General features: G+C 38.6%; 1 protein-coding gene and 1 pseudogene across 3 annotated transcripts in view; one reads left to right on the forward strand and one right to left on the reverse strand.

The window, feature by feature from the left end:
- Nucleotides 1-14,451, reverse strand: part of LOC100667968 (L-lactate dehydrogenase C chain) — a 52,019-nt gene that overhangs the window by 11,991 nt on the left and 25,577 nt on the right. For 2 of the 3 annotated variants that reach the window (XM_064288356.1, XM_064288357.1), the window contains exons 4-5: nucleotides 9,582-9,755; nucleotides 1,907-2,080 (exon numbers count right to left, since the gene is read on the reverse strand). In XM_064288356.1, the coding sequence (XP_064144426.1) occupies nucleotides 1,907-2,080; nucleotides 9,582-9,755 (348 nt within the window). The remainder of the gene's footprint in view (nucleotides 1-1,906; nucleotides 2,081-9,581; nucleotides 9,756-14,451) is intronic. The other variant, XM_064288358.1, reaches the window with a different exon arrangement.
- Nucleotides 4,403-5,826, forward strand: LOC111751225 (large ribosomal subunit protein uL23-like; annotated as a pseudogene).

The raw sequence follows: 14,451 nt of genomic DNA on the forward strand, positions 1-14,451 counted from the left end.
ATAACTCTACTAAGACAAAAAGATGGTGATCAAACTTAAAGTAGCCGAAGGTCTGTACTGTTCCAAAAAACAGTACAGACACTAATTCTTGAGTCAAGTATGAATGTTAAAAATTTATAGGTAACCATTTATGAAATAATTGTACAATCCAAAGTAGTAGAAGTTAAGAAAGTTTAACTGATCCGGTAGAAAGCCCAAAAACCAAACCAAAACCGTTGCCATCAAGTCAATTCCGACTTATAGCCACCCTACAGGACAGAGAAGAACTGTCCCATTGGGTTTCCAAGGAGCATCTGGTGGATTTGAACTGCCAACTTTTTGGTTAGCAGCCATAGCTCTTAACCACTACACCACCAGGGTTTTCCAGTAGAAAGCAGAAAAGGAGAAAAAAAGCAAAGGAAAATCACACTAAATAGAATACTAAATGTATTCAAATTAATAGTAATCGAATATACTTTGTTCCAAAAAATATAATTATTTGTGAGAAATTGTAATATATCTGAGGAAATTATTCTTAATGACCTTCTGGAGTAAAAGACGGGTTAGGACCATAACACAAACTAACAGAGTCAAATTAAGTCAGTCGTCAAAAAGTACCTGACCAAGTCAAATTGAAAGTATTACATTGTGGTTCTTGAACTCTATAGAAATGAGAAGGGCTCATTAAATGTTTTGAATAAATTAATTAATAATTGAATAAATGAACAAATGGTCTCTACTCTCAGTGAGTTTATTTCCACTATGGAAAGAAGATTTATACATATGACACTATTAGCCAACAATATAAGTATACGGTCACTATGAGTCAGAATCAACTTGAGGGCAATGGGTTGGTTGGTTGGTGGATTGGTGGGTTGGTGGGTTGGTTGGTATAAGCATAAAGGTCTAACTATGTAGAAGAGATAAAATCTTTAGTTCAGAAAAGAAAGAGATCAGTGTGGCCTGAAGTAATAGTGAAAATGTAGGTCTTCGCACATCTTATGTGATTTCATTTATATGAAAAGTCCAGAGTAGACAAATCTATAGAGAAAAGAAAAGTAGATTGGTGGTTGTGTAGGGCTGCGTTGGGGGTGGGGCAGGAATGAGGAGCAACTCCTAATGGTACGAGGTTTATTTGGGGATGATGAAAATGTTCTGTAATTACATTGTGGTGACAGCTGCACAACTCTGTAAATATACTAAAAACCAATGAATTGTGTACTTTAAATGGGTGAATTTTATGGTATGTGAATTACATACTAATAAAGCTGTTTAAAAAAAAATCACAATGAAATTAAGTGTTCCAGATAAGGAAGAGAAACATTCAGATGGACTTTTTTGAAGAAACGCAAATAGAAACAAAAATGAGTTAGTTTTTATTTACCAGATTGACAAAGAGCTAACAGTGTTTCTTAGATTGTGGGGGAGAAGGCACTTTTTTTTTTTTTAAGGCAATTTTAATGCACTTTTTAAAAAATTTTTATTGTGCTTTAAGTGAAAGTTTACTCTCATACAAAAATTTATATACGCCTTGCTATATACTCTTAGTTGCTCTCCCCCTAATGAGACAGCACACTCCTTCTCTCCACTCTCTATTTTCATGTCCATTCGGCCAGCTTCTGATCCCCTCTGCCCTCTCATCTCCCCTCCAGAAAGGAGCTGCCCACATAGTCTCATGTGTCTACTTGATCCAAGAATCAGATTGACTTTTAAAATGGCTATATGCACTACATACTATTTTATAAAAGATAGCCAAATCAATGATGCCTAAAGGTTGAAAGTAATGAAATAGAAAATGATACATCAGGGAAATACCAACAAAATTAAAGCTATGTGGCTATATTAGTATCAGAAAAAAAATTGACTTTAAAGAAAATAAGCATTATTAGATATGAGAAAAGTGATTACATAATAATTTTATACTTACCACTAGAATCTCCATGTTCTCCAATAATCCAACCATGACAGCTTGTGGGATGGACACCCAATTTCTCCCCAACCAGATAACGGAAACGGGCAGAGTCTAGATTACAGCCACTTCCAATTACACGATTGACTGGTAAGCCACTTAGCTTCCAGACCACATATGTCAAAATATCCACTAGGAAGAAAAATTTCTAGTTAGAAAAAAATTTACAGTAACTTTTTTTTTTTTTTTTTCACAATTCACTGAATAGACAGTTCGATTGTCTTGGATTCAAATACAAATTCATTACAGACTTCAAAGTGAAGAAAATCAACAAAGAAATATGGATAACCTCTTTCATATGGTTTAAAAAATGTTAAGTTATTCAGTGTCAGCTTTTTAAAACAAGAATCCTCTTTTGAGATGCCATATGTGCCTATATGTATATCTAACCATTAGCAGGGCAATTCTACCTCCTTAAGATCTTGTCTTAGGCTGGGTTCTCTAGAGAAGCAAAACCGATGACGTGTAAATATATACATATTACATAGAGAGAGAGATTCATCTCAAGGAAATGGCTCATGTGGTTGTAGAGGCTGCCAAGTCCCGAATTCATGGGTCACGCTTCCAGTGTCAGGCATCAGGCTGGAGGCTTCTCCTGACTCACATAGCTACAGGGGCTGACAAACCCAAGATCCACACATCAGACGGCAGGCTGCTGTCCCAAAAACTGAGAGTCAGATGCTGATGAGCCAAATGCAGAATCCAGAGCAGAGCAAAAGCCATCAAGCTTTGCCAGAAAGACCACATAGATTGGATGCAGGCCATACCCCCAAGGAAAATCCCTTCCAACTGTTTGGATACTCACAGCAGATCACATCATGGAGGTGATTACATTATATCACATCTCATCATGGAGATGATTACACCATTATACAACTGCCAAACTACATCATAATTGCCAAACCACTGCGTATCATGGCTAAGTCAAGTTGACACACAACCTTAACCTTAACCATCACAGTCCACCCCTTGTCAACAAAATCTCTGAATAAAGACAATTATAAAAAGTCATACTTGTGCCTAACATAATACAACTAACACATGTATAACCGAAAATGGACTAACCATGTTTATGTCTTATGTGTTATTAGTAAAGAAAACAAAAATATTTGATGCACACACACAAGGAAGAAATACCCATAACAATTACAGTCTTCATTTCCGCAACTGGTCACGTAGTCGTAACTAGTATTTAGCACTACCTTCTTCCACCTTTTTTTTTTTTTTCTTCCACCACCCATTCTGTATTCCCTTTGCCCTCAGCAAGCACCTCAGCTGGTTGTGGCTCTTTGCCTGGTGCAGTGACCCAAACACTAATTCCTGAAGGGTCTGGGCCATTAGTAGTCATGTTGGAATTTGAGTTGCTGTAGTTTTCCATTGATTTTAATCACTGGATGTGGTAGTACTAAGAGACATCCTAAGGGATTGCCTGCATTCCAGGCATACTCTTCTTTACCTCCATTATGTAATATCAATCCTATTTCCTCTTGGTAGTCAGGATCAATCACACCAGTCAATATGGCAACTCCCTTCAATCGAATCAGTGATGTGTCTCCAGGTGGGAGCATTCCTCCCTTTGGAACTAAGATCTGTAGACTCACAGAGCATAGGATCACAGGGACAGAAAGCAAAAATTTTGTGAAGGGGTCAATAGGGGTAATATGAGTGGTGCCAATCCCATTTCCAGCCCTTGATTCCTGGACCCATGAATCCTGGCTATGGGAAAAACAACACCATACATTGGATGATGGTTTAGAGCATATACAGACTCCTGGAGAACATTGCCCCAACCCACAAGGTATTACTACCTAGATGACACCATAATTGTGTCTTTCAAAGGCCATTCCCTCATTCTATCAAGCCAGCTGCTTCAGGTGCCACTATAACAGAAATACCACAAATGAATGGTTTTAACACACAGAAATTTATTCTCTCAGTTTAGGAGGCTAAAAGTCTCCCAGAAAACTATGAAGAAAGGAGTTTCTTCAACCTAGTAAAGGATATTTATGAAAAACCCACACCTAACATATACTCAAGGATCCCTGGTGGGGCAGTGGTTAAACACTGGGCTGCTAACTGAAAAAGGTCAGTGGTTTGAACCCACTAGCCACTCCAAAGGAAAAAGATGTACCACTCTGCTTCTTTAAAGATTATAGCCTTGGAAACCCTATGGGGCAGTTCTATGCTGTCCTATAGGGTGTGCCTATGAGTTGAAATTGACTTGACGATGTCTTCAAAATGTTAAAAAGTAAAGATGTCACTCTGAGGACTAAGGTGCACATGACCCAAGCCATGGTATTTTTGATTGCCTCATATGCACATGAAAACTAGATAATGAATAAGGAAGATATAGGAAGAATTGATGCCTTTGAACTATTGTGTTAGCAAAGAATATTGAATATATACCATGGACTGCCAGAAGAGCAACAAATTTGTCTTGGGAGAAGTACAACCAGGCCTTTTTTAAAAAGATGGCGCCGAAAGCTAAGAAGGAAGCCCCTGCCCCTCCCAAAACTGAAGCCAAAGCAAAGGCGTTGAAGGTGAAGAAGGCAGTGCTGAAAGCGTCCATAGCCACACAAAAAAGAAGATCCGCACTTCACCCACCTTCTGGCGGCCCAAGACACTGAGGCTGCGGAGGCAGCCCAAATATCCTCGGAAGAGCGACCCCAGGAGAAACAAGCTTGACCACTATGCCATCATCAAGTTCCCTCTGACCACTGAGTCAGCCATGAAGAAGACAGAAGATAACAACACACTTGTGTTCATTGTGGATGTCAAGGCCAACAAGCACCAGATCAAACAGGCTGTGAAGAAGCTCTACGATATTGATGTGGCCAAGGTCAACACCTTGATCAGACCTGATGGAGAGAAGAAGGCATATGTTCGACTGGCTTCTGACTATGATGCTTTGGATGTTGCCAACAAAATTGGGATCATATAAGCTGAGTCCAGCTGGCTAATTCTAAATATAAATTTTTTCACCACATAAAAAAGAAAAAGTACAACCAGAATGCTCCTTAGAAGCAAGGATGGTAAGACTTTGTCTCACTTACTTTGGACATGTTATCAGGAGGGACCAGTGTCTGGAGATGGATAGCGCCATACTTGGTAAAATACAGTCACTGAAAAAGAGGAAAACCCTCAGCAAGATGGATTAACACAGTGGCTGCAACAGTGGACTCAAACATACCTACTATTGTGAGGATGGCAGGACTGGGCGATGTTTTGTTCTGCTATACATGGGGTCCCTATGCATCAGAGTTGACAACAACAAGAACATTCAACATTGTACTGGAAGTTCTAGCCAGAGAAATTAGGTGAGAAAAAGAAATAAAAGGTATCCAACATGAAAAAGAAGTAAAACTATCTCTGTTTGCTGATAAAACTATCTCTGTTTGATGATTTAAAAAAAATTTTTTTTTAATTTACATGACCTTATTTATAGAAAATCATAAAGAATCCACAAAAAAAAAAAAATAGAGTTAATAAATTCAGTAAAGTTGCAGGATACAAGATTGTCATGGATTAAATTGTAGCCCCCAAAAATATGTGTATCAATTCGGCTAGGCCATGATTCCCAGTATTGTATGATTGTCCACCACTTTGTCATCTGATGTGATTTTCCTATGTGTTGTAAATTCTACCTCTATGATGTTAATGAGGTGGGATAGGTGGCAGTTATGTTAATGAGGCAGGACTCAAGCTACAAGATTGGATTGTGTCTTGAGACAATCCCTTTTGAGATACAAAAGCAAGCAGAGGGACAGGGGGGCCTCATACTACCAAGAAAGCAGCACCAGGAGCACAGCATGTCCTTTGGACCTGGGGTTCCTGTGCTAAGAAGCTCCTAGTACAGGAGAAGATTGACTTCAAGGACCTTCCTCCAGAGTTGACAGAGAAAGCCTTCCGCTGGAGCTGATGCCGTGAATTTGGACTTCTAGCCTACTAGACTGTGAGAGAATAAACTTCTGTTTGTTAAAGCCATCTACTTACGGTATTTCTGTTACAGCAGCGCTAGATGACTAAGACAAAAATCAACATGTACAAAAATCTGTAGTATTTTTTATATGCTAAAAAAAAAAAATTTTTTTTTTAAGCAAATACTAAAGAATTGGTGCATTTAAATTATGATGTTGGTGAAGATTATTGAATATACCATGGACTGCAGGAAGAACTAATAAATCAGTCTTATAGGAAATGCAGCCAAAATGCTCCTTAGAAGCAAGGATGATGAGACATCACCTCACACACTTTGGACACATCATTAGGAGGGACCAACTGCTGGAGAAGGACATCATATTTGGTAAAGTAGAGGGTCAGCAAAAAAGACAGAGACCTTCAATGAGATGGATTGACACAGTGGCTGCAACAATGGGCTCAAATGTAGCAATGACTGTGATGATGCTGCAGGACTGGGCAACATTTCATTCTGTTATACTTAAGGTCACTGAGTGAGAGCCTACTCAATGGCACCTAACAGCAACAACTACAAACAATGAATAATCTGAAAAGAAAACAGTTTGATTTACAATAGAATTAAGAAAAATGAAATACTCAGGAATAAATTTAAACAAGGAGGTGCAAGACTTATACACTGAAAACTAAAAAACTTTGCTGAAAGAAAATTACTAGAATCGATAAGTTAATTTAACAATGTGTCAGGATACAAGGTTGTCTTAGACTGGGTTATCTAGAGAAGCAAAACCAGTGAAGCATGTGTGTGTTTGTGTGTGTATATATACAGAGAGAGAGAGATTTATATCAAGGAAATGGCTCACGCAGTTGTAGAGGCTGGAAAGTCCCAAGTCCATGAGTCAGGCTAGAGGCTTCTCTCAACTCACATAGCTGCAGGGGCTGGTGAACCCAAGATCCGTAGGTAAGATAGCAGGCCTCTGGCTCACAGGCTGCAGAAGTTGACGAATTCCAAGACTGGCAGATAAGATAGTAGGCTGCTGGCTCACAGGCTTGGAGGGTAACAAATCCCAAGATCAGCAGGTAAACTGCTAGTTCAAGTCCCCAAAACAGGAAGTCAGATGATAATCCAAAGTAAGCAAAAGTCAGCAAGCTTTGCCAGAAAGTCTACATATATTGAATGCAGACCACACCCCCAAGGAAACCCCCCCTTTCAACTAACTACCTGCTCATAGCAGATCTCATTATGGAGGTGATTACGTTATATCAGATCTCATAGGGAGGTGATTACATCATTACATAGCTGCCAAACTACATCATAACTGCCAAACCACTGAGAATCATGGCCCAGCCAAGTTGACATTGTAACCTTAACCATCACAAAGATCAATAATACAGTCAATACATAAAAACCAATAATATTTCTATGTATTAGCAATGAACAATTGGAAAATGAAATGTAAGGAACAACTCCTTTTACAATAGCATCAAATATATGAAATACTTAGGGGAAATTTAACAAAATTTGTGCAAGATCTATACCCTGAAAACTATACAATATTGTTGAAAGTAAATAAATAAATAGAGAGCTATGTCAGATTCAGGAATTGGAAGATTCAAAACTGTTACAATTCCCATCTCCCTAAAATTAACTACAGAGCTAACATAATCCAAATCAAAGCTCTGGGATGGGTTTGTATAGAAATTGACAAGCTAATTCTAAAATTTTTGTAGAAATGCAAATGATACAGAATAGCCAAAATAATTTTAGAAAAGAAGAACAAAGTTGGGAGGACTTACATGAACAGATTTCAAGATTTACCATAACCAACCTATTATGGTAGTGACAAAAGACAGAGAATCCAAAACAAACCCACATATGTGGTAACTATTTTCAACAAAATTACCAAGGCAACTCAAAGGGGAAAAATATTTTCAACGAATATTGCTAGAAAAACTGAATATCAACATGAAAAAAACTAGTATCAACCCTTACTTAAATCAAACACAAAAATTAATCTGAAAATGAATCATAGACCTGATTATAAAAGATAGAACTTCTAGAAGAAAACACAAAAGAATATCTTCAGACTTAGAGTAGGCAACGTTTTCTTAGATAGGACTCAAAAAAGCATGAAACATAAATTTAAAATTCATAAGCTGGACTTCATCAAAAGTAAAAGTTTATATTAACACTGAGAAAAAGGCAAGCCTCAGACTAAGAGAAGTTATATGTAATACATATATATGACAAAAGGACTTGTATTCACAATACATAAAGAACTCTTACCACTCAATTATCAGAAGACAAGCAACTTAATTTTTAAATATGGACAAAAGATTTGAACAAATACTTCATAAGCATGTGAAAAGATGTTCAACATTTCCAATCATCAAGAAAGTGCAAATTAAAACCAAAATAAGACTGGAATGGCTAAAATTAAGAAGATTGATAATACTAAGTGTTGATAAGGATGTGGGCATCTACAACTCTTATACAGTATAAAGTGATACAACCATTGTCTTAGTTATCTAGTGCTGCTATAGTAGATATAGCACAAGTAGATGGTTTTAATAAAAAGAAATTTATTCTCTCACAGTTTAGTAGGTTAGAAGACAGAATTCAAGGTGCCAGCTCCAGGGGAAGGCTTTCTTTCTCTGTTGGCTCTGAGAGAAGGTCATCATCATCAATCTTCCCCAGTCCGGGAGCTTCTTGGCACAGGGACCCCGGGCCCAAAGAACATGCTTTTTTCCTGGCTCTTGATTCTTGGTGGTATGAGGTCCTCCATCTCTCTGTTTGTTTCTCTCTTCTATATCTCTGAAGAGATTGCCTTAAGACACAACCTAGTCCTTGTAGATTGAATCCTGTCTCATAAACATAACTGCCTCTAATCCCACATCATTAACATCATAGAGGTAGGATTTACAACACATAGGAAAATCACATCAGATGACAAAATGGTGGATAATCATACAATTTTGAGAATCATGGCCCAGCCAAGTTGACAGATATTCTGGGGGACACAACTGAATCCATGACAACCATTTTGGAAAACTGCTTGGTAGCTTCTAATAGAGTTAAATATATAGCTACCATATAAGCCACCTATTTTACTCCCAAGTATTTACCCTAAGAAATGAAGACATACGTTCACACAAACACTGGTGCACAAATGTTCATAGAAGCTTTATTTATATTATTTATAATTTGACTATTATACATTATTTGAATATTGTATATTATTCACAATTTGACTATTATAATAGTAAAAAACTGGAAATAACCTAAATATCCATCAACAGGTGAATGGATTAAAAAAAGAGTATTTAAAATGTATAAACAAAAAAATAATTACTCTTCAGCAATAAAAAGGAACAAATTACTGATACACCCAACAACATGGATAAAACCCAAAAAAATTATGTTGAGTAAAAGAAGCCAGACAGAAAAGATTACATTCTGTATCTTTCCATTCATATAAAATTACATAAAATGGAGCCACAGGTGCAGTGAAAACTTTCAGAGGTAATGTAAATGTTCTGTATCTTGATTATGGTGGTAGTTTAATGGATGATTATATCTATCAAAACTCATTGGATTACACACTTTAAATGGGTACCATTTATTGTACATAAATGATACCTCAATAAAATTGTCTTTTAAAAAGTACGATATGAAAAGATCGACCTTATTCAATAAAAGAGAGGAGAGAAGACTCACCTGGATTTGAAACGATAAGTATCATACAGTCAGGACTATGACGGATTATGGCAGGAATGACTGTTTTCATAATATTCACATTACGCTGGACCAGGGCAAGACGGCTTTCTCCCTCCTGTTGCCGTGCACCTGCTGTGACAATAACTAATTTGGAGTTTGCAGACATACTGAAATCTAAAAAGGAAACAAAAGATAATATTTGGATCAAGATTGCTATAATCACTGTGACTTATTTCTTTAAAAGTCTGTTTGTATTCAAGTGCTTATCTACTTTTTTTTTTTTTTTGCAGAGCAACAGACATTCCATGTAGTAATACCGTCTTGTATAGTCTGAAGGAACACTTGTCACCATGAGTTGCCAATTTTCACACAGCTAACTCTAATTTTTCATTAATAACAGAACTTACCACCCCCTCTAGCCCACATTTCCATTTGGTATTAAGGCCAGAAGCAATGCAAGTTAGCTCTCTGGCTGCTTAGAATACCATATGAATCAAAGCTTAGAAATCTGAAAATTTATGTGTCTGTTTTAAGATTTGAAGAGTGTTTTTGTACTGTGGTGGCTTGCGTGTTGCTGTGATGCTAAAAGCCATACCACCAGTATTTCAAATACTAGCAGGGTCACCCATGGTAGACAGGTTTTAACTGAGCTTCCAGACTAAGACATACTGTGAAGAAGGAACTGGCCATTTACTTCTAAAAATTGGCCAGTGAAAACCTTATGAGTAGCAGTGGAACGTTGTCCAATACAGTGCCAGAAAATAAGCCCCTCAGGTTGAAATCACTCAAAATACAACTGGGGAAGCACTGCCTCCTCAAAGTAAAGTCGATCTTAATGATATAGATGGAGTAAAGCTTTTGGGACCTTCATTTGCTGATGTGGCATGACTCAAAATGAGAAGAAACAGAGGAAAACATTCAATAATAATTGGAATGTGGAATGTAAAAAGTATGAATCTAGGAAAACTGAAAGTTGTCAAAAATAGAATGGAATGTTTGATGACAAATATCCTAGGCATTGGTGAGCTGAAACAGACTGATATTGGCCATTTTGAATAAGACAATTATGGTCTACTATGCCAGAAGTGACACATTGAAGAGGAATGGCGTTGCATTCACTGTCAAAAAGAACATTTCAAGATCTATCCTGAAATACAGTGCTGTCGTTGATAGGTTAATATCCATACACCTACAAAGAAGATCAGTTAATATGATGATTATTCAAATTTATGTACCAACACAAATGCCAAAGATGAAGAAACTGAAGATTTTTACCAACTTCTGCAGTCTGAAATTGATCAAACATGCAATGAAGATGCAATGATAATTTGTGGTGATTGGAATGCGAAAGCTGAAAACAAAGAAGACAGATCAGTAGATGGAAAATACAGCCTTGAGGATAGAAAGGATGCCAGAGACGGCACAATAGAATTTTGAAAGACCAATAACATATTCATTGGAAATACCTCCTTTCAAAAATATAAACAGTGACTATGCACGTGGACTTCACCACATAGCATACACAGGAATCAAATTGACTACATCTGTGGAAAGAGACAATGGAGAAGCTCAATATCATCAATCATAACAAAGCCAGGGGCCAACTGCAGACCAGGCCATCAGTTGCTCATATGCAACCTCAACTTGAAAGAACAAAATTAAAAGAGCCATAGTATAACCATAAGTATACCCCATCTGTATTTACAGACCATCCCAAGAATAGATTTGATGTATATGGAAGAATATATATATATATATATATATATATATATATATATATATATATATATATATGCAGTGTACATATTACAAATACATCCATGTATGCAATAGTGTGCACAGAGGACACAGTCATGAAAACTCCTTAGCCATAACCATACACCTCCCAGGGCTGAGATACTGGGCTTGAGGGCTAGGGACCATTGTCTTGGGGGACATCTACATCAATTGGCATACCATAATCCATATAGACAATGTTCTACATCCTACCTTTATGAGTAGCAACTGGGGTCTTAAATGCTTGTAAGCAGCCATCCAAAATATAACAATTGGTCTCTTCCCATCTGGAGCAAAGAAGACTGAAGAAAAACAAAGACTCAGCAAAACAATTAGTCCAAAGGACTAATGGACAACATAAGCCACAGCCTTCACTAGCCAGAAACCAGATGAACTAGACAGTGCCTCATTATCACTACCAACTGCTCCGATGGGACCACAATAGTACCTCATGGACAGAGCAGGAGAGAAATGTGGAATAAAATTAAAACTCATAAAGAAGACCAGATTTACTGGTCTGATAAGAGACAGGTAGAACTCCTGAGACTATGGCCCTCAGACATCCTTCAAACTTGGAACTGAAATCACTTCCAGAGACCACCTTATAGCCATTGTCTTAGTCATCTAGTGCTGCTATAACACAAACACTACAAGTGGATGGCTTTACAAAGAAAAATTAATTTTCTCACAATCTAGTAGACTAGAAGTCCAAATTCGGGGTGTCAGCTCCAGGGGTAGGCTTTCCGTCTGTGTCAGCTCTGGAGGAAGGTCTTTCTCATCAATCTTTCCTGGGACTAGAAGCTTCTCCACACAGGAACCCTGGGTCTAAACAACGCACTCTGTTCCTCGTGCTTCTTTCTTGGTGGTGTGAGCTCTCCTAGTCTCTGCTCACGTCCCTTTTCTTTTATCTCTTGTAAGATAAAAGGTGGTACAGGTCACACCCCAGGGAAACTCCCTTTATATTGGACCAGGGATGTGCCTTTAATAAGGGTGTTACAATCCCATCCTAATCCCCTTTAATGTAAAGTTAAAATCTTAAAATGGAGGACAACCACACAGTACTGAGAATCATGGCCTAACCAAGTTGACACATATTTTGGGAGTACACAATTCAATCCATGATAGCCAACAGCAGACAGGCCTATAAAATTTACAGTAACATCAGTGAGGAATGTATAGCTCAGAAGAATCAACCAAACAAGACCTAAAGGGCAGCGTTTGCCCCAGAGCAAAATTCAGAAGGATGGTAGGGGCAGGAAAGCTGGGCCAATGGACATGGGTAACCCAGGGATGAAGAGGGGACAGTGCTGACACATTGCAAAGGGATTTGCAACCAACGTCATGAAACAAGTTGTATATAAATTGTTGAACAGGAAACTAATTTGTTCTCTAAATTTTCACCTAAAAAATAAAATGTTTTTTAAAAATACATGAAGAGTACAGCTGATGTCATTGAAGTGTGCATACAGAACTGTTGAATTGGTGAGTGTTTTTTGTCTATATTTGCACCACAATAAAAAAATAATTAAAAAATAGATTTGACACATTGCACACTAATGACCAAGGACCAGACAAGTTGTGGGACAACATCAAACATGAAGAAAGAAGAACGTCACCAAAAAGACAGAAAAGAAAGACCAAAATGGATGTCAGAATGGAATGGAAGAAACAATGAAGTAAAAGAGCTGAACAGAAGATTCCAAAGAGCGATATGAGAAGACAAAACAAAGTATTATAATGAAATGTGCAAAGACCTGAAGTTAGAAAACCAAAAGAGAAGAACAAGCTTGGCATTTCTCCAGCTGAAAGAACTGAAGAAAAAATTTAAGCCTTGAGTTGCAATAGTGAAGGATTCTATGGGCAAAATATTGTATGACACAGGAAGTATCAAAAGAAGACAGAATAGAGGAAGGGACAAGATGATGGAGAGTCAGATGCTTCTGGTAGTCCCTCTTACAGCAAAGACATGAAAAAATAGCAAACGCAAAGTTAAGAAATCAGACTGAGCAGCAGGAGGAGGCAAAGACAGTTCAGAAGCAGTGAGGAGTTGCTGGACCTGACTTGGTGGGAGCTGGTACCCCATAGGCCCAATACCCTGGTGTGACCACAGCAGGGCTGGCAGTAGCATTTGGGGTGCATTTTCATAGCGGGATAGAGCAAGTGGCACAGAGTCTATGCACACCCCCAGAATCAGTGAAGAACAGTACTCTCAGCAAAAGATAAGTATTTGTGTTTAATCTATCATGCAGACCAAAAAACACCCTTTTGAAAGAGCTCTCTCCCATATATCTGATCCCTCCTCTCTCTGCTGCAGTCCTCAAGCCAGCTTCAGTGGCAGTTGCTTTCCCTGGGCCTGAGATAGGTCCTGCTGTGTGCACCGAGCCATTCTCTTGGCCTTGGAGAAGGAACAAATTAACAAATGGGGAAAAAATAATCTGCCACCTCTCCTAAGTTGGGAACTCAGGACAGAAGCAGCTCCTTTCCTGGGCTACAGGTACAAGTGGTCCACGTATTTTGAGTGCCTCTCACCCTTGAATGGACCTGTGTGGGCCCATTTCAGCAGCTTAGGCCCTTGCTGCCACAGTGCAACAGTGCATGTGCCTGAGGTCTGACTTTAACTGTTTCAGCTGTGTGGTGGAGAGGCAGGTTTTTGACGTTTGACACTGCCCATTAAGCAAGGTCCTCACCTACCCACATCAGGGGCCTGAGGATTGGTGGCTCCACCCATGCCACCTGCAACAGGTGTCCAAAGATAAGTGGTGCCTCTCAGTCCTTACAACCAAAAGTACTAGGAGTGCATGGTCCAGCTGCAGAGCCCACCCACCTGTGCGCTCTAGGGAACAGAGACGTGCTTCTGTCACAGACACATGAGGGACTGTTGTCAGCCCCCTGCCTTGCTCAGTGCATGACCTCCTGCTGCAGCTAGATACCTGAGCCTACACCAATCACCCCTGCTCCTCTAAGACTGTAGGTGAGAGCCTGCGCCAGAAAATTGGTGACAGACTACCTAGACACCTCACCTGAATCCATACAAGAAAAGTGAATGCACTCTTGGGCTCATACACCTGGTAACAGCTGTAGTGACCTGTTAACA

This window comes from Loxodonta africana, chromosome 7, assembly GCF_030014295.1.
Source record: "Loxodonta africana isolate mLoxAfr1 chromosome 7, mLoxAfr1.hap2, whole genome shotgun sequence".
In the NCBI taxonomy this organism is placed as follows: Eukaryota; Metazoa; Chordata; class Mammalia; order Proboscidea; family Elephantidae; genus Loxodonta; species Loxodonta africana.